This window comes from Labrus mixtus, chromosome 13 (genome assembly GCF_963584025.1).
Source record: "Labrus mixtus chromosome 13, fLabMix1.1, whole genome shotgun sequence".
Classification (NCBI taxonomy): domain Eukaryota; kingdom Metazoa; phylum Chordata; class Actinopteri; order Labriformes; family Labridae; genus Labrus; species Labrus mixtus.
In genome coordinates, this window is record NC_083624.1 from 24,925,724 (window position 1) to 24,948,260 (window position 22,537).

The 22,537-nt window shown below is 39.4% G+C and overlaps 3 protein-coding genes across 11 annotated transcripts in view; all 3 read left to right on the forward strand.

Moving 5' to 3' along the window:
• The window catches only part of LOC132987338 (plakophilin-4-like), a 77,619-nt gene extending 68,737 nt beyond the window's left edge, over nt 1–8,882 (forward strand). For all 8 annotated transcript variants that reach the window (XM_061054339.1, XM_061054344.1, XM_061054340.1 and 5 more), the window contains 8 exons: nt 50–223; nt 528–678; nt 1,660–1,852; nt 2,316–2,400; nt 3,502–3,619; nt 3,739–3,879; nt 4,654–4,718; nt 7,824–8,882. In XM_061054339.1, the coding sequence (XP_060910322.1) occupies nt 50–223; nt 528–678; nt 1,660–1,852; nt 2,316–2,400; nt 3,502–3,619; nt 3,739–3,879; nt 4,654–4,718; nt 7,824–8,069 (1,173 nt within the window). In that variant the 3' untranslated portion in view covers nt 8,070–8,882. The remainder of the gene's footprint in view (nt 1–49; nt 224–527; nt 679–1,659; nt 1,853–2,315; nt 2,401–3,501; nt 3,620–3,738; nt 3,880–4,653; nt 4,719–7,823) is intronic.
• A 2,616-nt stretch (nt 8,883–11,498) lies between these two features.
• dap1b (death associated protein 1b) lies at nt 11,499–13,890 on the forward strand. The gene is made up of 4 exons (XM_061054345.1): nt 11,499–11,662; nt 13,002–13,098; nt 13,184–13,247; nt 13,340–13,890. The coding sequence occupies exons 1-4, from the start codon at nt 11,593–11,595 to the stop codon at nt 13,454–13,456; spliced, it is 348 nt and encodes a 115-aa protein (XP_060910328.1). The 5' UTR covers nt 11,499–11,592; the 3' UTR covers nt 13,457–13,890.
• Nucleotides 13,891–17,996: 4,106 nt separating this feature from the next.
• The window catches only part of tanc1b (tetratricopeptide repeat, ankyrin repeat and coiled-coil containing 1b), a 99,611-nt gene continuing 95,070 nt past the window's right edge, over nt 17,997–22,537 (forward strand). Inside the window, exon 1 of one of the 2 annotated variants that reach the window (XM_061054350.1) lies at nt 17,997–18,114. The gene's annotated coding sequence lies outside the window, so the exon portion shown is untranslated. The remainder of the gene's footprint in view (nt 18,115–22,537) is intronic. The other variant, XM_061054351.1, reaches the window with a different exon arrangement.

Sequence of the window (22,537 nt, forward strand, 5' to 3'; positions counted from 1 at the left end):
TGAAACCAGAATATTCAGAATATTAAACACTGTGCTTTTATTTATCCAGTGGGACGGTGTTGGACCAATCCCAGGCTTCTCTAAGTCTCCCAAGGGGGCAGAGATGCTATGGCACCCTGCGGTGGTGAAGCCCTATTTGACATTGCTGGCTGAGAGCTCAAATCCCGCCACCCTGGAGGGCGCCGCTGGATCCCTTCAGAACCTGTCAGCCGGCAACTGGAAGGTACATTGTAACTGTTTGTGTATCTCTGCACACAAACATATACATGCATTCTGTTTTGTTTTTATATGCGCTGTTTAATGTGATATCCACTGAGACAAAAGAATCTATTCAACTGGTTAAAAAGCATTTAACGGCTCATCTCCTCTGCGTCAGTCAGAGCTGATGTCAGTTTAACACTTGGAATCACAAATGCGGCAACACTCATCTAAGGACCGTCTTTTTTTCCCCGTGTGTCTACCTGACCTTTTGAAGGTTTAACGCCTTTTGTGTGTGTGTGTCTTTGTGTGTGTCTTTGTGTGTAAAGTTTGCAGCATACATTCGTGCAGCAGTGCGCAAGGAGAAGGGACTGCCCATCCTCGTAGAGCTGTTGCGGATGGATAACGACAGGGTGGTATGTTCGGTTGCCACTGCACTGAGAAACATGGCACTGGATGTAAGGAACAAAGAGCTCATAGGTGAGGAGTCACACTGACTGTCAAACTGTTTACTCTGTTAGGGACGCAGTTATGGGTTTAATAAGATGCTACACCAAACATATAGATACAATATGTTTGTGTAGCATCTTATTAAACCCATATCTGTGTAGATTATATACGCTTACCTGCATGAAGCTTCTCCTAATGCTGCCCTGATACACAATTTTGTGACTGATTTTGCTTTGCTACAAGCTCAAGTACAGAAAGAACATGAACATAACATTATAGTGTGCCTACAATTACTTAATCTAACTGCTGAATAAGGAAGTATATAAGATTTGAAGGGTGTTTTTAAAATCTGGTTGTTTTTTTTTTAAGATCAGTGCAGAAACAGAACCAATGCATTTTGTAAACATTTAACTCACCAGTTTGTATTTTTCATTCAGCCTGTTTTGTTCCATAAAACAGTTATATCTTTAATGGAAAGCATGTTTTTATGTGCGGTCTCGGTGGAATTAATGAGGAGTTACGGTTCCAGCAATGCAGGGGTGACGTCCGTAAGCTTAAGGGGAGGCGTTGCAGTGTTGGTCTAAGGTGGTTTGGGTGTGTATGTGTGGGTGAGAGAGAGAGAGGAGAGAGTTTGTGCAGCATGTAATCAGGTCCTCCAGCTGAGCCGCTCTATTGAAGGAGATAAAGGGGGAACTATCTTTCTTTGAGCATGCACACACTCTCTGACGTCCTTGCCATGATAATGCAATGTCATTTAGGAAAACTGCTTCACTCACTGGGGTCTCAGGCAAAAATAATGTGTCATTCATGGTAGAAAAAGAGCAAAATATAGTTTAGGCAAGTGTGGCAGAGATCCACTTTTAAATAATGCAACATGCAATATCTGTCTTGATGTATGTGTTGGAGGTTCCCTCTCTTGTCCCAGTGCACAAGCTTCTGCTCACTAACCTGCTGTACAATATGTTATATGATGTTTTTTTTCATGTCTAACTTCCCTTCCTCGCCCCTCAGGGAAGTATGCAATGAGGGACCTGGTCAACCGTCTCCCTGGGGGGAACACCACCCTGCTGTCGGACGAGACTGTGGCGGCCATCTGTTGCACCCTGCACGAGGTCACCAGCAAGAACATGGAGAACGCCAAGGCCCTGGCTGATACGGGCGGCATCGAGAAGCTGGTCAACATCACCAAGGGCAGAGGAGACAGGTGTGTTACAGCAGCATGGATTTGTCCCAATGCTTCTTAGCAAGGGTGCTGTGTGAACACACACAGACACAAAGCTGACTCACCAACATGCTCACATGCATTGCTAGAAACAGTCCCCCGCTGTATTAAGAAGCTGGTGGCTGGGCTGTACACTCTGTCCCTGATACTGGACAGCATACTCCCACATTTACACGCACACACACAAGCACAAATATTGAAATGCTTTCAGAAGTCATCGCCACAGGGAAGGTGGTTTGTGTGCATTGAGGTTTAATGTCCCTGTGGAACGATGGAGAGGCAGCTATTTCCAGCCTGCTATATATTCCGTAATGTTCCAGGTTAAAACACACTGAGGACACACTTTCTCTCCGGTTACACTCTTCTGCAGTATTAACTATGTTCTAAAAAAAAATAAGGTTAAAACGATTCTGTAAATCAATGTTTGCATGTGTCTGTTTTCCAGGTACTCCATGAAGGTGGTTAAAGCAGCTGCTCAGGTGCTGAACACACTGTGGCAGTACCGGGATCTACGTACTATTTATAAGAAAGTAAGAAAATCAGGACTGATGACAAGTGACCTTGATGGTTGTGGTTGAAACTGCTACTATGCTTAGTTTATCTGTAAACAATGAAATAGTTGCTAATGTTTTTATTGCAAGGATCAACACATTGACGGTAAGAAAAAATATTGTGCCACATGTTCTTAAAAAAATAGTTCATGGCTTTTGAAGTAAGGTAGTTTATGTCTTAAGCAGGGCCTTAGCATGGAGCTAGCCAAAGTACTGACACAGATTTTAGGCAATGAAGGCTACTGCTGAGAATTTGGGCTGCAGGGAATCATCTTTTAGCCTCACAAAAAGAAGAGATTTAATAGAGGACACTGAGTTTGCCTCACATCCACGGGCAGGGAGTTCTACAGCTGTGGGGCTCGAACTGCAAAGGCTCAGTCACCTTTTGTGACCAGTCAAGTTTTTAGGAACTACTATTGGGGTCCTGCTAGAGGGTCTCCTGCAGCAGTCAGGCTCATGGGGAGTCAGCAAGTCACAGATATAGGGCTGGAGCCTGGCCATTTAAGGCTTTAAAAAAAAGCAATGAGATCTAAAAATCAGTTCTCAATCATGTAATGTGGTCACTAGCCTAGCTGCAGCGTTTTGAATTGATTGCAGTCTTTGGATGTTACGCTTGCTGATGCCAGAATAAAGAGCATTACAGTAGTCGAGTCTGGCAGAAAAGAGATGTTTGACTTTTTCTATTTTATCACTGGGAGAAAGGAATGATCTGATTTTGGCTAATTGTCTCAGTTGAGCAAAGCAGGACTGCATCACTTTGGTCTCCTGGGTATCAAAACATAAGAGAGAAAACATTTGACATCCAATTTTAAATTTCTGACGAACATACATTTGCTACAAAATTTGATTAATGGCTTGAACTGATGAATACCAGTTCAGTAGTAATTGTAGGCTGCCCTTCTGCACACTTTCCCTGTTATATGAACCATTAAACATTGTAATTTTTTTTACCATAGGAGGAAATCGTTTTTCATTTATGCCCTCTGTGACCAAAGAAGATACCTCACCAGAGTTTTACAACATCCAGCACTGCTCCACTTATTCAAACCATAACTTTCTTCTCTCTGTATGTCTTCACAGGATGGATGGAACCAAAACCATTTCCTCACTCCTGTGTCAACACTTGAACGAGACCGCTTCAAGTCCCAGCCCACCCTCCCTACCAGCACTATTCAGATGTCCCCAGTCAACCACCCTGGTAGGCTCCAGTTTGCTGCAGACTCTGCTGCCAGATGAAAATAGACACCGCCTCTGAAACAGGAAAACCTCTGGAATGTCATGTTAAAATGTGTTTTTTCTCTCTCTCTGTCTGCACAGCTGCCAGTGCCACGTCGTCTCCTGCCATGCTGGGCATCAAAGAGCATAGAGACCCTATCAGAGATTATCAGAGAGCACAGTCAACTATGCAATTTTATAATTACCAAGGGGACAACAGCATACATAAAAACCAGTATACAGGTACTCAAACTTTACACACATGTGAAACTTAATAAAAGTGTGCACAGCTTCAAATGCAGCAGTTATCCAACCTTCTTCAAACAGTTTCCAGTAATTTGTTCCAGACTGTAATCACCCTCCAGTCCACTCTGTGCAGGGCATTATCTGTTCTATCCCTCATAACGCTCCGAGCAGATTCCATGGTTTGTCTTGTGTTCCTGCCTAGACAGTCCACTCTTATCCTCCCCTCTGTAGCCTGCCAGCCCTAAGACAGTCACTCAGTTTGATCTAGACAACTCCAGACCTCTTTCTGTGTCGGACGTTGTCTAGGCCAGCTGGTGGTGGTGTGGCTGGTCTATAATTGTGCCATTGTTAGCCAGCCCAAGTCACAGCATGCAGACCGGAGGGGCAGCGAGTGGGTGCCCAGACATACTTCAGCCAGAGCACAGCACTCGCCATGCTGCATTGGTTGGGGTGGGCGGGGGTGCAAAGTAAACACAATGAGCTGCAGCCAAAAAATATCCATGTATTACAAAGAGAGCTGGAAATTGAGTTCTTGGATTCCTGTGATTCTGCAAAGGAAAAATACCACCCCACGGGTAAAGAAAACAACAGGACAGCAGTTGCCAACTTCATTATTTGTTTTTTTTCCTCTCCCCTTCACATCGCAGCTTTTGATCCTGTTCTGTCCAAATACAGACATTTGCCCTTCGGGGATTCGCAGACTTTTTGCTCATAAGAAACCAAGTGTATTTTGCCTCAAATCCAACTCTTTGATTTAAACTTTTTTTCCAGGGTCTGCAAAGCCTTCTCCATATTACTACCCATCCCCGACCCGAGAGGAGCCCAGAAGAACACAGGTAAATATATTCATTCTGCATAAATCTCAGCAGAGCACCAACATCACTATCAACCTATGGAAGGACTGCCCCAGTGTTTAAACTCATTTTACCTATTACCTACAGTATAATCCCATAGTTTAGCTAGAAGTCTCCAGGTGGCCCTTTTTTTTTTTTCTTCTTCTGACCAACACTCTTAAACACAGTAATATTTTGTATGGGAACATGTTTACACTGACATCTAAAACTTAATTGAAATATTTTTTTATTTACACATGACAAAATAAATAAATAAAATACTGTCTCATACCATAAACCTTTCATTAAATACCATCTCTAACACATGCTCTCTCTCTCTCTCTCTCTCTCTCCCTCCTCTCTCTCTCTGAGCTGTGCTTTGTGTTTGAGCTGAGAGCACGCTCGCTCTTTTGAGTATTAATTCAGCACACCAACTAAGCTGTGCTGTTATAAACAGGGAACAACAAGTATCTTCTTACTTTGAAACGGGAAATAGTTTTCAAATTGTTGGGGCCTTGTAGCACAGAGCATGAAACTTGTGTCTCTCGCCTGTTCATTAATCAACATCCATTCAGTCAGTACAGTAGCACACACTTGCGTTATGTTGTGTTTAAAAAATGAAGGCACCCAATTTCAAGAAATGTGACAACAAAAATGTTTTACCCTAATGGATAAATGTCAATAATGTGCTAATAAAAACAGAAAGGAGGGCTACTTACATTCTTACTTACGTTCTGAAACAACATCAGAATAAAAAGAAAAACAACCTGGTTCTGCATATTATTCTTATATAAACATATTATATACTGACTGTTCTTAGGCCGTAAGAGCGTGGACACTACTATTTCACTGTTTTCTCTATTTAATATTTTTATGCAGCTGTCTTGGCCAGCACTGCTTTAAAAAAAAGAAAAAAAGCCTCAGTTATGTATGTATTAAATCTTTTTATCTTAGTAATTAACTTAAAGCTTTAAACTGAATTTGATTTCTTGTCTTTGACAGCTTTTTTATTGTTTCAGGTTTAATAAGCTTTGTTATAAAGAATAAGAGAACAAACTTTAGTTGTGCTCATTCCCTTCACTGTTTTTGGGGGATCAGTTGGACTGTATTAGTAGTATAAGTCCCTTGTTTGAGATCCCCCCTCTGTGCTGTATAAACCTGGCGGGGACAACCAGCTCTTCCACCCCACTTGACTAATACAAAGAGACTGACACGTATTCCACTGTGGATAAATGGCGGTGCTGGGAATGACCCAGTACATCAACTATTGTCTGAAGCAGAGTGAATGTGACTGCTGGGATTGGGATGGTCTGTACGCGTCTCAGGAAACTGTCACAGTGAGACACGTCCATGTGTGCCCATTCAGATAATGGGCATAGTGAGAAGGAGGCGACGGGGGAGCAGACAGAAAGAGAGCTCCCTTGTGTCCTTTATCAAATCACTTTAAGACCAGTTAATGTATGAGGACAGACCTTACATTCTTCTTATCTTATTCTCCTGAAAACAGTAATAGAGTGTATTCTCCAAAATGTCAAATTATTCCTCACAGAGTAGTCCCATTTCAAACTACAGTATTGAAAAATAAAAATCCTGTAAGAACATTCTTACTGTTAGAAATGTAGATTTGTGGGGCGCTAGTGGTGCAGTGGGTAGTGCGCACATCCCATGTGTGGAGGCTGTGGTCCTCCAGGCGAGCAGCCCGGGTTCGAGTCCGACCTGTGGCTCCTTTCCCGCATGTCGTTCCCTACTTTCTCTCACTGATTTCCGACTCTATCCACTGTCCTATCGCTTCAATAAAGGCACAAAAGCCAAAAATAAATCTTTAAAAAATAAAAAATGTAGATTTGTATTGTCTCCTTAATTGAAATGAATCACAAATATTTAAATACGAGTGCTATTTTGATTATACTGATGGAGGGATTATTGTGTCAGCAGTCTTTCAATAGACTTGGAGATCATTTTGTTTAACTTATGTGCTGCAAGGTGACAATGCTTCTTGGTGATTTAAGTTAGTTCAGTTTGAAAAAAAATCTTTCAACTATACCTGTAAGATCCCTGTGAAATGTATCACAGTAAGAGTACTAAGTAGAATAAATGACCATAAACAAGTATAGGAGCGTTAAAACTCTAAGTATTTGGTTACCCTGCTCAGGAGTTGAAGGAGTTGCCTGTAGCTCTCGTCCCTTTTCAGACTGCTTTTTTTGCAAAAGTGACGTAACTATTCAATTCAATTCAAAAAACTTTATTTGTCCCCGGGGGGCAATTCAAAGGCACACAGAGCAGTAAATTAACAACAGTGCAAGTAGATGAAACATTTTTAACCTAAAATATAAAGTGTCAATTTAAATACAACTTAAAGCTTAAACTTAAAATACAAAATATAAAAAGAGTAGATATGAGTGGACAGTGATCGGACTAACAGATGTAAACAGAACAATGTGCATTGAACGAGAAATAAATATATATATACAGAGCTATGTGCAAGTAGGCAAATACTAAATGATAAGTTAACTAAGCTCAGCCGTCATCACGTCTTTGTACATTCATTTTGTTTCAGTGACAGCCTAAAATTGGTGATCCAGTCAGTGAATTCACATTGTGTTTTGGCGTTGCAGAAGTACGGTACAGCAGGAGCTTTACATACACAAACAGTCAGACATGCACACACACAGCGCTGTGCTACCCTGCTGGCTCAGCTGATCCTGTCTAGCCTCTGTAACGCCTCTGTTACAACCTCTGAAGACAGGACAGAGGGGGGATCACCTCGCCCCCCCATTACACCTCCACGACATTCAGACTGATGGTGAAACGTCACAGAGGCGTAAATGTAATGGCTTAAAACAGGAGTCTGAATAGGACTTTCATAGAGAGAGTGAAGACAACTAAATCTCCTGAATTAAAAACAAGAACATCATGTCAATGTTTTAAATAGATGAAAAATGTTCAAAAAACAAGATTAGATTTCTACTCATTTAGGTTTGAGCTTTTATTCAATCAGAATCAGAAATACTTTATTAATCCCAGAGGGAGACTTGGTCTTTACAGTTGCTCTAAACACAATATAGCAGTATTGTTACTCACCATTTGCCTGTTCTCTCTTCCTTACAGCCGATGTATTTTACAGACGAGCAGAGCAGGAGGAACTACGATACATACAGGATGTACGTGCAGCACCCACATGGCTACGACGACCCATACCTAGAGGAGGTCATTACCTACCCGCCCACAGTGGACTACAGCTCCACACCTCATGGACTTAAAACCACCACCAACTACGTGGACTTTTACGCTAGCACACGGAGGCCTTCCTACAGGGCGGAGCAGTACCCGGGCTCGCCAGACTCCTGGGTATAGGTCTGAAGGTGCTCCTTTGTCGAGATCAACAACACCCTTTTTACTCCTCAGTGCTGGGAGGAGGGTGTTTCTCCAGCCTTCAGCGGGCGAGGAGGAGCAGGAAACACAAACAAACTGACAAACCTTTTCATGAACTTGGCTTTATAAGTGTGTTTGTTTTAAAGTGAATGTGCGAGGATGGAGGGGAGTTCAGCAGAGCGATAACAGATGGAAAGATGGAATGTGTGCCAAAGAAGGAAACAAAGGAATGTTTTTTTAAATTATTTTTTATTTAGTTGAACAAGATGGAATCATGCTTTGGAGGGGAGGGGCGTCTGTTGAGGGCAGATACTGGACATTACGGTGATGAGGCGTGCGTCCTGATCTGTGTAGATGTTAGTTTTTATTTCTTTATGAAATCTTAGCTGTGATAGCATGGTGAAAGGCGTGAGTCATGTGTGCGAGGGTCAGCGAAAAGAATCAAGATGGGGAATGTGTATGTGCCGAAGCCAATATGGATCATGAACTCATATCTGTAAAAAGAAATAATAGTAAAAACATGATGTTAGATTGTACAGAGGGAACAAGTTGTATCTGTACTTATTGTCAAAGCTGTGTAATGCCATCAAGTCTTGTACATTTCTTTCATTCTCTTGTAAATACAGAAAAAAACCCATGTTACCTGGTTTACACTCATCAGCACTGGTTAAAAAAAGAAACTTGTGCCATGTTAAATCTCTATAGATATATAAATATAAGAAGAAAAAAGTGAACAAAGATGGCAGCATAACACAACCACACTAAAATAATAAAAGGTCAGTTTTGTTTTTTAAACGCTGTATCGTGCTTCTTTTCACAGGTACAGTGCAAACATCTACACTTCATGAGCACACAAACAGAAACGAGTGTGAACACAAGGATGCAAACGATGACATCCATTTCTTCTCTCATATAAATGTTTTTTTTCTCCTGGGGGAAAAGTAATTCCAAAAACATGAGCGGCGGGACTCCAGCTTTGAACCAGCACACCTGTGTTTCATAAAACTGCACAGCTGAGACGCCCTGAAGCTGAACACCCAACCCGTCAACAATGATCAGTACCTGAACCTTTGCTCACAGCTGACGGACAAATACATTTATTGTTTCTGTTGGGATCAAAAATTATCATTTTTTACAAATCTTGATATTGAAAATAATCACTGAGTGTGTCACCATGAACAAATCCAAAGGCTAATGTTTTAAAAAGTTAACCCTAACCCTTGAACAATAATTAATTGTTAATTGTAATGCAATAACTTTTATAGCCTATTTTAATTTCAAGCATTATTAAGTCACAATCCAAAGTAAAATGCTATTCTCTGCATCCATATGAAGAAGATTACATTACAGTGCTTTGAAAACATTTGATCTCCCTTCAGTTTACTGTCATATTTCAATATAGTTCCCTTCAGATTTTCTTAAACTCAATGGCATGGACCACAATCAAAACATTGAGGAGCAGCTCAGCTAAACCTTTTTGAATGTTTTGACAAAGTATTTACCAAGACCTGAGGTTAAAGGACAGATCTAATGTGAAGTGAAGCAACAAGTCATACAGGATGCAAAAACATCTTCATGTATTATTTCTGCGTAATGGTAGAGGTAAGCTTCACACACCCACAGGTGCTAAACCTGTTTTGGATTCACAACCTCCTGACTGACCTGTCAATCTTCTTGAGGCATCGCTAAGTGGAGTCAATCTGTAAAGAGCTTCTTTTGTTCCTTTAAAAAGGAAAAGAAAAAAACTTGACTGCAGTAAACACTTTGCTAAGCCTTTCTTTAAAGAAAGGTCCATTATCAGCCAGGAAAACACCAGAGAAACACCACTGACTATCAACAGAACCTTTGAAAGTTGTTATTATCACCATAGTGTTGGTGTCAATGATTAAGTCTGTAAAGGGAAAACATATATATTTAAATATTAAAACGTGGACCTTACATTTGGAAGAGCACCCACTTTGACTCATAAGTACAAAGATGTTATTTTCTACCTTTATCTGAAGGAGGGTATGGAGGTAGTATTTCTCTGTCCTCATCAGGTATTTTTAGAGTTAAAGTTAAGTCTGTGGAGGCTTAGCCTGCCTTGATAAACATCACAGATATACGTCAGAGAGTAAGTAGAACAACACAAGCAAGGATCTAGAGGGGAGGGAATAACGTCAGGAAGTTCAAACAACTTTTAGTCTGATCAGTCACAGCTGCTGACACACTGTGCACAGAGGCAGAGCACAGGTGTTGTTTTTTTATTAAAGTTAATATCATCAACAACAAAATCAACAGCTGCTCTTGAGAGTTCTCATCAGCATTAAATCCTAAATATCGTCATCATCACTATCATGAAATGCGTACGTGTTCATGAAAGAGCGGGGTCTTTAGCTTTTTTCCTGGAAGGTGCAAAGGGACTCTGCAGAGTTTGGTAATATGTTCCACCACCAGGGGGCGACAGAGGAGAAGAGTCTAGCTAGAGACTTGTTGTGAAGGTCGGTTCAGATGCCTTTCATTGGCAGAGCATAGTGGGTGGGAAGGAGTGTAGAGAGTTACAATTTTTTTTTAAACATTTTACCCATAAATACAGCCTTAAAAGTCAAGTATATCCTTAAATGTCTCTCTGAGTCATGACTGTCTACAATGAGTGAGAAGCCTGAGTCCTGCCAACTGTACTGTTGATGGAGCTGTGTTTACATCATGTTTACATGGAGGAGACGGACTTGCCTATAAAGCTGTTTTAGTCAATGACCAGAGAACAGAAGAATAACATACTCACTGCTTATTTGGATGTCACATAAGTGTTTTTAGATCACAGTCATTCTGTGTCAATTTATGTGCTGTATGAAGCTACGAGCTAACCAAAGTGTGCTATCATTAGTCTGCTATCACAACAATGCAGGTCACAGGCAATCATCTCAAGCAAAGGACAATTTAGTCCGCTGCTTAGACTTAATGGAGCTTAATTATAGCGCATTCTAATTTTTGATAACTCCTTCGTGCGAAGAGAGTTATCAAAAAGAAAAAAAGTTAAATGTTTTTCTGTGTTTCCGTAGCACGAAAAGGAGAAATTATATAATTATAATTGACAAAAATGTCCTAACTGGACACCAATGGTGGTGGTGGTGTTGTTGTTGTTGTTGATGGGTCATCGCAGGCTTTTTTTTTTTGGCATTTGCCAAAATTTTTGAAAAGATTTTCAAAATAAGAGTTTTCAACAATAACAAAATTAAGGGTTACTTTTTTTTTTTTTTTTTTTTTTTTAGATATACAGAAAAATAAGTATAGCTAGTAAAATGATCAGTATGCTACATTGTCGCTGTTCCAGTTCACCATCAGTGAAAAGGTAAAAGCGTCTGCTAAATGTAGAATTGAATAACAAAGAGGCGTCTCTCTGCCTGTGGGCTTCCTGTCGCAACGCAGCACTACGTCATCTCTGTTTGAGCATAAAAACATCGTAGTGGGCGTTGTGAAGAGATAGGTGCATTTCTTTGCTTTTCTCTGGAAACTTTTCGAAAAAATGGTGCAACAACTGAACAAATCTGGAGCGAGGGACTCTCCTTTGCTGAAGGCTGGACACCCTCCAGCAGGTATGCGCTTTTATTTGCACTGACTTTGAATTGTGTTTTTCACTACATTGAGACAAAGCGATGTTGTTGTGCACACCTCGACGCATGAACACAGCCGTGCTCACCCAGACTCACAAAGTGTTGTGTTAACCTCGTTATACTGCGCAGGTTGCTGCTTTTGCACGCAATACGAGAAATGATGGAATCTTTAGTGATTAGTGATGAAACGAGTGAATCGGTTGCAGCCGTGATTCAGTCACACGCCGTCTCCTCATGAAGGCCCGTCCTGAAAGTAACACTGTGTTCTCACAGGATAAATCCTCATGTACGAGCCTTTTGATGAATTCAAATATTGATGATTAAACCGACTGTAATTAAAAAGCGTTTTGTGGGTTTTATTTTTCTATTATTTGGCTTATCTGAATTTATTGCATGCAATTCAAGTTTTCCATTGTTCGGTGAGAATTGCACGATTAAAGGAGAAGTGATTGAACTATTTAAAAAGACAACTTTACGTCATGACAATTTGCTGCTAATCTCGTTCGCCAAGTTTGAAGTCTACCTGCGTGACAACAAATAACAGGCTTTGTGTTTACATGACGTCCGAGTTAAATCATTTTACATTTCTTATTCATTTTTATGAATTTAATCTGGAAGACTTTGAAACATTGAGGGGGAAACAAGCAAGATTGTGTGAAAACAGAAAACTGTGTGTTGAAGTTTTTTTTCCTTGTGCTGCTAGTCTGTTGTTTTGACCTCTCAGATTAACCCCAGACCCTGAGGCTGGTAAAATGTAGGTCAGTCCCTCAAATTGAACTGTAGATACTGAACATCAGTGGCCTACTATTATTGTTTTATTTATATATGTATATAACCGTCCTAATTATTTATAAGATATTTGACTTCTGTCCTCTGTTTTTGGAGAGCACCTGATTCCTCTATACATTTTTTGACCCAGTAGGCTAAATCACTGGCTTGAACCTTTTTTCTGATGTCCTGCGTTTAGTATTTTTGAATTTCAAAAGCAAACAATCCTTTAGGGTTTTCCCCCACATAACAGTTTTTCCTATTTACAAAAAAAATAACTTGTTCGTATCCGGCTCTGCTCTGGGTGGCTGCTTGTTACGGCAGCTCCGATACCCCTCGTTTATTGTTTTCTTGAGCTGTTGTAATGAAAACATTTCCCCCATGACGGATCAATAAAGTTTATCTTATCTTACCTTAAAAAAAAAAAGGGTTGGGGTCCCCTGCATACTTTGATAGTTAAAAAATTCTGCACACAAAAAAGAAGCCAACCACTTAATTCATCAGATTTTCTAGGGAACACACATTTGAAAAAGTCTTCTTTTCTTGGTTTAAGTGAAGGCTGGAGGTAAGCGGGTGGCCAAGAAGAGTGCGGAAGACAGTGGCACTCATGGGAGTCAAGAGAAGGACACAAAGAGGTCTGATAAAGCGAGGTAAGCCTACAGTCATCTTCATCTTAAACCATTATAGGTCAGCTTGTTATGAAGGAAAAGTGAAACTCATGTGATCTCGCAACAGGTCCCTGGCCACCTCCAACAGGATGCAACAAGTCAGCATTCTCCTGGCAGGAACTCTCGACAAGGTAAACAAAATAATTTCCTATTCTAAAAAGTCATTTTGTCATGCCGTAGTAGAGTCTTTTGGGTGATAAACAGATGCTTTGTTATTTTTCAGCTGAGCCATGATTTTCCAGAGACACCAGTGAGTGTGAGGCACAGTAAGGTGCGGCCTGCGGTGGAGAAGCCCCACTGGCCCAAGACCTTTTTCATCCAGCAGCCGAGGAAGCAGTGAACAACACTTGTGTAATAAGAAGAAAAAAAATGCCCCGTGGGAATTCTGTTAAGTCAACTGTGAAAGACAAATATTAAGTGTTAGACACAGGAGGGGGGGTGGGGCTGGGGGGCTGACAGGTTGTTTGTGAAGTGTCTGTTGAGGGAGAGAAAGCTTTTGTTGAGCTCCACATTTACTTTCTAGAAAGAATTAGCTCTTTTTTCATGCTGTTCTTCTTTGTGAGAAATCTATAAACCAGCATTAAATGTGCCTTTTCTAGTGTTGTAAGGGACGTGCTGTATTGTTCACCAGCTGATGAATAACAGATGGCTTCTGGGTATGTTAACCATGAGGTGATGTTTTCAGGCAGTTTTTTTCCCAGTGAAATCTTTAATATGTAATGCTTGGCACTAAGTAGATTTAATAAAAAAACAATATTGCATGGTGTCATCAGACCTGGATCTCCTTATTTCTGATTCTTCTGTAGTAGGCAACGATGGGCACTAGGTGGCAATATTGAACTGTTTAGCAACTTGAAGGCTGTTGACATTCTTGAAAATCAAAGTTTTAAGGCCCTTAAAAATCACTACATTAACATGTTAGAAGCTTTTATACAGAACGCCCTGCATTGCCAAGTCATAGAGGTCTCTAAAATATTTTTTTACGTATCACTTTAAGAGTGAATGAGTCTTTAAATGTCCCCTGTTCCTCAGACTGTTATGTTAAAAATGTCTGAAAGAACTTTTGGGGATTTCCTACAAGGGCTTTTATTTCTTGTCACTCAACAAAACACAGAAACTGATTGACTTAATTTGAGAGTAAAATACTCAAACACCTGATAGCAGTCGGGTGTTTTTTTTTTTAAAACCTAAATTGTGTTTTTCTTTTGTTTTTTAACATAAAGTTACTAAAAAAATTAATTTAAGATCGCAACATTACATGCAAAGTTTGATCATGGCCATATTATACCTATACATGAATGCAGGTCTCCTATATGCACCATTCAAAGATTACATTTTATATGTAATTTCCTTATTCTGTCTTATCGTTATATCCATGAAAAGACTAAATGCCATTCTCCCAGCTCACAGCAGTGTAACAGAAAATAACAAATATTAATAATACAGCCTCCCATTAAAAACATTACCACATTAGAGCCAGCCAGAGGATTGTTTATGTACAGCAGAAACGATCATGCAATGAAACACATTTGGCTGCCTCATCATACTTATGTCACATTTTACAAACTCTTTAAGAAGACTATGTTTAACATGATTGTTGTTCAGGCAGGTCCTGGATTTGGGGAATTTTCTGGGAGACTGTATGATTTTAGGCTCGTGTTCATGAAAACATGCCCGGGGTGAATTGTAAATGAGTTGGAAAAAATGGCGATGCTTGGCCAAGTGAGTTATGAACAGTTAGCTGGTTCCCACGTTAGATTCCTCAGCCTGCTAACTGTGTTTGTTCATTTCATGTATGCGCTGAACAATGAACCTAATGATTTAAAAACCTTGTGAAATTAGGCATATATAAATATGAAAAGAAAAATGTAAGATTAGGATATAAAAGCTGCCTGCAACAAAATCCTTTGGTTAAAATGTTGATTTTAAAAGTGATTTTTCACAACAAGCAGTTTGAGTTGTCAAAGCAGAAAAGGCCTTGGCTCTGTTCTATTCAAGTGTCCCATAAAGCATAAGAAATTGGGAGTGTACAAGATGATAGGATGTTTAAACTTAAGCAAAAATAATGTCATTAAGTGAACAGTGAACAACATACTGTAGAAAAATAGTAATATACTGGACTATTAGCGATTCTATTGTACTGTAACTCAAGAAAATACAGCAACTACTGTAATTCATAACATTGTATCTTTACAGTGACACACTACTGTTGATTACACAGAATTTTGAAATGAACTGTAAAATACAAGAGCTCCACTGGTGCCAGTATTTTACTGTTATGACAATCGTTAACAGTGTGTGACAAACATTTGACAAACAAATATTAGCATTTTCTTACAAAACAATGTAGTCAAACTACATGTGACTAAAGACGAATACACAACAGAAATCTATCCCTCAGCTCTCAACAGGTTGATCCTGATAGTTCTAGTATTTCTCCCTGTTGGTGTGTGTTCATAAACGGGCCTTTATGTTTGCACCATGAAGTCGACCAACAATAACTGAGCTTTCTTTCACAAACAAAAGGCTTGATGATAACTTTGTAAACACAATGTGCCGACCCTGAATTCTCAGTGATGCTCATGCTGTTCACACATGCCTTTGATACGATCACCCTTTCTGATGTTCAGAGACCTCTGCTGCTCTGTATGAGGAGTGGAGCAGTTGGTGGTCTTCTGACTTGCAGACGGGGTGTATTTCATTGCCAGTGTCTGCCCGTTCTCGACTATCTGAGGAGCCTCACTGACCCCGAGACGCCCACCTAACTGCTGAGAAAACACTCTGCACTCACTGAAAAACACTGCCTCACAGAGAAATGGGATGATGGAGGAGATGAGGTTTACAGACCTAAAATGTTCTTCTTTTTTTTCATAATGGTAAACTTGAAGTTTTACAAACGTATATTGAAGCCAAACAAAAGCAATACAAATATAAAAATCAACATGTTTCTGTTATTACCCATGTGGTTTAAAATGATCTTAGTGAGAGTTTGCACAAGCTGCAATACATTTTGTTACCTCATGATGTCACTATAGACTAAAGTGTAGAATGACTTTCACCATGTAGGATCAGTCTGAGAGTCTAAAGCCTTAAGATGTAAAAACAATTATCAAGCAGCCTCAGCATTAATATGCACAATTATAAGTTTGTTAGTTACCGTTTTGTACAACATGCATTTTTTTTTTAAAATAAGGTAATAATTAGATTTAAAGGAGCTCTATGCAAATTATTCAATCTGAGGTCTAGATATCTAAATTGGACTCAGATTTAGAATTAAGCAAAATGCACTACTTCACATCCAGCTTTAGCCACCACATAAATGCTAAGGTTCTTCAAAACTCAACATATCAACAGAAACAAAATTATATTATTAATCAGGCATTTCAAATTGTGTTTTGGCTGTGTGAAAGTAAATGATCATGGGCAGCTTATAAGTGCTTCTAAAGAAGGGCTCGTTCAGAGTGATAAATCTTCCATGTTAAGCCGTATTCTAATGTTGTAGACAGTCCAGGTGGTGCCATGTTTTTTATCTACCCTTGGATAGCTTAATGTAGCAGTACATCATGTTTTATAAGCTCCTACATGTCTTGTGTGTTAAATATTGTGCTGCAGAGGGGGTAAATAATTCAGGACATGAGGAAAGTACATGGAATAAAAGTTAAAGAAAGTCATTATCATCTGAATTAGGCATGTAGCTAATCATTTCATTCCATTACTGATGAATAGTTTTAAAACACCAGAGAAGAGTAAAAACAGTGTTTATTAACTATTAAAACCTTCTTAATTTCTTTGAAAACCAAAAGATGTTTCAAAGCCTGACAATTTCAAAGCTTTGTTAATAAATTGTTTGCACATACTGCTTGCTTATTTCATAAACCATTCTAGACCAAATGTTTAAATGTTTGTTGATTAGTTTATATTCCTTTTTATAATCAAATCTAAATATTTCAATTTGATGTTGAAACAATGGAAACAGGCCTAAAGCATCTTGAAATGTAATACACACATGTACTTTTCTTTGAATTTGAGTTTCCAATCATTTACCCAACCATAGTTCAATAAATGAATTAATATTGTCTAATGCAGTTGTATGAGATATAATTAACAGTAAAATGTAATGAAATACATTGAGAATTAGACCCTAGGCCTAATACAAAAATAAACAGAAGGTGTATCTTAATATTAACCAGGTGATAAATAGCTTGATAGCCTCTGTGTTTTGGAACAGATTCCAGTATTTTTGGACCCAGCACATTGAAATTTGACCAACAAATCCCTGGCAGTGTGGTGAGTGAATTTAAAATTAATTTAGATTGCAATTTGTAAAATAAAACTATAATGCAAGTGTGACAACATTAGAAAAGGGTCTTGGCATGAAACTAAACCTCATGGTTTATTTTTTTTTCCTTTTATCGGCTTCACAAAACACTACATTAGGCTATAAGTTTCTAATTTCCCATCAAATTTCTGAGAAAAATAACAATCTGATCTGCCTCTGGTCTACTAATCACAGGGAAAATAAAGACACGCTTTGAGGCAATTAGCTAATTTAAGTTTGTTGGCGGGAAATTCCTGAAAGCACTGCTACATTTGTGTTAACCTGCGGCAATCATCAGTAGACAGGTAGGCCTAGTTGAAGAAAGAAAACATGAATGATTTAATAAGTTTAGACACCTTCTTATTTAAAGTGTTATTGTATATAGGCCTACATCTTAACTCAAGCATCCTGCCACGACCATGAGGCATGCACAAACCAAAGCGCAAACATATGAGGAAGAGGAGGAAGGAGGGAGGAGGAAGGAGGGGTAGCTTGGTTCCCTACCCTCAGTCGAGGAGCTTCCCTTCTGATGACCTCATCATGCGTGGAGGAGGAGGAGGAGGAGCCCGGCGTCCCGGACCCGTAGCCTACCTTGGTGAATCAAGTGGGGGATTGAGTTTGTGTGGAGATACGCTGCTGGAAGACTGGGAAACTTCTTTCATATCCATGACATTTATCAGGTAAGACTAAAAAAAATACGTACAAGCTGTTTGTGTCGACTTAAGTAACATGGAGGCATCGGTTCACCGGTTCAGAAAAGTAGGTGAAATTGCTCTAGAGTTTAGTGGGAGTTTGTGGGGAGGAATGTCGGGACATGCCCATTGAGTAGCCTTCAAAAGCAACGGGAGTGACAGCTGTGTGTCTTATCCTGAAGTTGTTTAAGTTTATTTAACTTCGTGTTTCGAGTTATTTTCTGTCTGTATTACGTTAACTGTTAACCGTTTCTCAAAGTAGTCCGTTGTCCTGGCAACAAACTCAGTTGCGTAAAGTTGAGTGAAACTTTTACAGGTAGGTTCAACCTTACGGGACAAAAAGGAGACGGTGAATATGTTGTTGCTATAGACTTACTTTACAGTTAGGTTATTGGAAATTTAGCATTAAAACTTGAGTATTTTTCGGATACGTTTCATTACAGTTTTGTAAAGAAAATGTCAAAAATGAAGGACAGAAAAGAAGAGAAAAACGATATTAAATGGATGCAAGGATCAGCCCATGTGAGTCAGTGCCAAGATTGAACTAGGCTAGATATCATATTTATAAAAGATTTTAATAAAGTATATATTTTTCAGAGTTTTTTTCAAACAAAACTTACTATTTAAAGATCTCTAGAATATTCTCTGAAGCACCTCCCCCTTTTTACATATCTTAAAGCCTAAATTCTAGATCATAGGTCATTTACAACCAATTTGAAGGTAAATGAATAATGAAAGCATTGTTGGAGCCTCAGAAGAGTTTCAGAGTAGCTTTAATAGCTTGTTAGTGCATGGTTAAAATTTCCAAAATGTATTATGAAGTTAGGTACCTGAATAATTTCTGCTTTACTTAAATGTGACATCCTTCTGATTGAAATGCAGATGTTTTCCTAAGAAGTTAATTACTTTTCCTATTACTGTGTGGTCTTGCTTGATGCTAATACTAGCCTGTCGTTTAGTGATTGGATTCAGTGGTTTTCAAACCAGAACCCAATCCAGATATAGTTGTAGGTTTAGGGCTTAAAGTAGGTTTGTAATCTCAGCCGCCCACTTAGATTGAGTCATTGATGTTTGACCACTGGTCTTATATTGCTATATTCAGCATGTTTCCAATGGAGGAATCCCCTTGCAACTCTGCCAGGTGTTGGATTCAAAGATCTGTATTCCCCTTCTGAGAAATTGCTTGTAAATGTCAGGATTCGACTTTGATCATTGTGCGAACATGAAGTCATCGATTCGGTGTGCTCTTTGAAAAGCATTTTGAAGTCTACATAAGCTCATAACCCCCCTTGGCAATTTACTTTGACAGACTCTGCCACAATATTTGCTGTTTCCTGTGTCAAGGTGCTTGTTTTACTGTAGCTCCAAGGACAATTCCACTGTTCTTCATACAGTGTTGATTTACCATTTTGAACTCAACAGGTGGAGCAGGCTCTGCTGCTGACACTCATTCTGTGTGCAAGTTCAGCTGGAGACACTCAGCAATAACTTTCAAACATATTTTCAGTCAATTTTACACTCATTAGGGATCTATTACTGTGTATTTGCATGCCTCTATGCTAAGGTTAGAGCTACCCCAATTGTCTACCAACTGCAGGGTTATGAGATGTTTGCACCTTAGAGTGCTCGTCTTATTAAAAGAGCCACAATGGTCTGCCTCCCAGTCTCTACAGAGCCTGGTTCCCATGGTCCCCTGCCAGTTGGCCGGTAACAGATGCTGGCATCAGAGTCACATTGTTATGGCTGAGGAGGAAAAGTTATTCGTGCCAGTGACCTGACAGACAGCACACACTGAGTTGTTGATGATGAAGTTGATGATTTTGTACTTTTGAAAGGGGTTTCTCATTGGTGAGGCATGAGAGTTTCCCCTACCAATCATGTGTGGGGGGCCACCCCAGCGCAACCCCCTGCCACTCCAAAAGGAAGGAACAAAATCCTTAAAAAAACAAAAGGCTATGGAAATGGCCACCAACCCTAACTGATAAACCTAGGAATACTGATGGGTACCAATACAAAAGACATATGTATGTTGTTTTGGGGTTCCGGTATGCCTGTGTGGCTGTGACTCAGTGGCAGAGTTGTTCGTCTCTCAACCAAGGTCGGCGGTTTGATCCTCAGGTCCTGCAGCCACACATTGAAGTGTCATTGGGCAAGACACTGTACCCCAAATTGCACCTGCTGCTACGTTAGTGGCGTGTGAATGTGTATAAATGAGATTAGTTAATACTGATGGACACTTTAAATAGCAGCCTCTGCCATCACTGTGTGAATGGGTAAGTGTGGCCTGCTGTATAAAAAGCCCTTTGAGTAGTCAGAAGACTTGAAAAGCACAATACACTCAAGTCCATTTTACCATTGTACCGGCTGCTTTAATCAAGATCGCTTTTGATAAAAATCTTGAATTTTGTAGTGGGGGATTGTTTTGATTTGGAAATCCAGGACACTTCATATCACAAACCAAGCCTGACCACACATATTAAAACCAATGCAATGTCCTTTTACTCTCTTCAGGGACTCCTAAGATGTGAACTCCTGTACTTTTTTATATTTGATTGGTTCTTTGGGCTGGTGTGTAAGCTAACAGCCAAGACTCTGGTAGGTCTTTGGATGGCATTTTAATTGAATTATAAAAACCAAGAAGATTATCTATCTTCTTACTATAACAACAACTATCAAGAATAGGATCTTAGATGCAAGACCAGTGAGAGATACAGATAAAGATTTAGATGGAAAAATTCCAGATATGGCAGCTGTCATGATGAATATGGATCTTTTCTTCATTGATTGTTTGCACCCATTTGACAATACAAAGGTAATTAAAATGTTGCTTTCTCAAAGAAATATGTTCATGAAAGTATCTTTGCCAACCAAATGTAGTGGTGAGTTACGACCTGCACAAGTGTGATGCTCTGTAACATGCTGCAAGAAGTGCTTAGAATCAGAGTACGATTCACCCAACAAACTAGTTGATAACAAACACTTTTAATCACTCCAAGCATTGTTTCCTGCGTTAAATGTTCTGTAGAAATGTTTTCATATTGTTGCATATCTGAAAAAAATGAAGCATTGTCCTCATCCCAAGAGATGTATAAGTCAAGCTCTGCGAACAAAATGTAATTTGCATCATAATATGTACCGGTAGGCTATTATAGTGGGATTTGTACATCATGCCAGGTAATTTCTTTATTTTAAATCTTTAAGTGGATTTGGTCATGTCGTTAAATTAAGCTCTGGGTGCTCTTTCTTGCTTGCGTGTGTATCTAAAGCACGTGTGGGTTTGGATGTGTTTCTTGGTAACAGCTGTTACTGATTTACATTTTTGTCAAGCTTTTTTGAAAGCCCCAGAGACAGATAGGGAAAGGCAGCAATTTAGAGATACAGAGTCCCTCAGACATTCCAAGGGAGACATATGAAGCAGTATTCGTGTCTAGTTATTATAGGACATTAATTTTGTGCATAGTTTGTATATTTGGATGAAAAACAGAAGCACTGTTCGATTGAATGCCTTTGAATTTGTGTTAGCTTTGAAAGCTAGTACAGATACAGAAACTGTATCTTATCAGCTCGGATCTCTGCAAGATTGTGACAGCAATACCTGGACAGAGACGTCTCTATTTCTAGGTGTGTGGAGTTGAATAAGAGCCGTCTTTTTTAACAATTACTTTGATGAACAGTTTGTTGCTTTCTCCCTCTTAATAAACAAAATGATGCTGTTGTAGGCCATCACCATAATGCCATCATTAGACTAATAAGTTACTCTGGTTGGTGGTTTGTTTCCATTATAAGGTTAAATGTCTTCCTATCAACACCTTCCCATTAACTTCTTATAATTATATATATTTTAATTTAAGCGTTCTGCCAAAATAATACTGCAAGAAGGTTGTACCTTGGTAGAATAACAGCTCTAGCTTGTCATAACAAATAATATTTGGATTAGGCTCAGGCAGGTGTATCCATTTGTGTCCATCTCAGCTGAACCAGGGTGTGTTTGAGCAAGTATACACTTTTTTTTGATAGCTTTCTATGCTGATAGTTATGACATAAAAACTCAAACTGTCTCTTCCCTTGTTAAAGTTCATTGACTTTTTCTGAGTGTTAGAGTGACAGGCTAAGAATAAACCTGCACTCAAAGTGGACAAGTGATAATCTTATCTGCAAAGGGCTCTTACTCTGCAGCCCTGTTGAATGTCCACGGGCTGAAATCCCAGCTTACATACTAGACTTAATATTTCATTAAACTGAATACAAGTCAACAATATTCCTGCACACCTATAAATCTAATGTGAGCTCAGATGTTGATTCACTCGTATGTGACCCTCTGACCGACAAAGTCTTTGAAGGAACTTCCTGTAGACTTTAAACACAACTTGTTAATGTTTTACCCGTAATCAAATACCAAGCCCACTAGGAG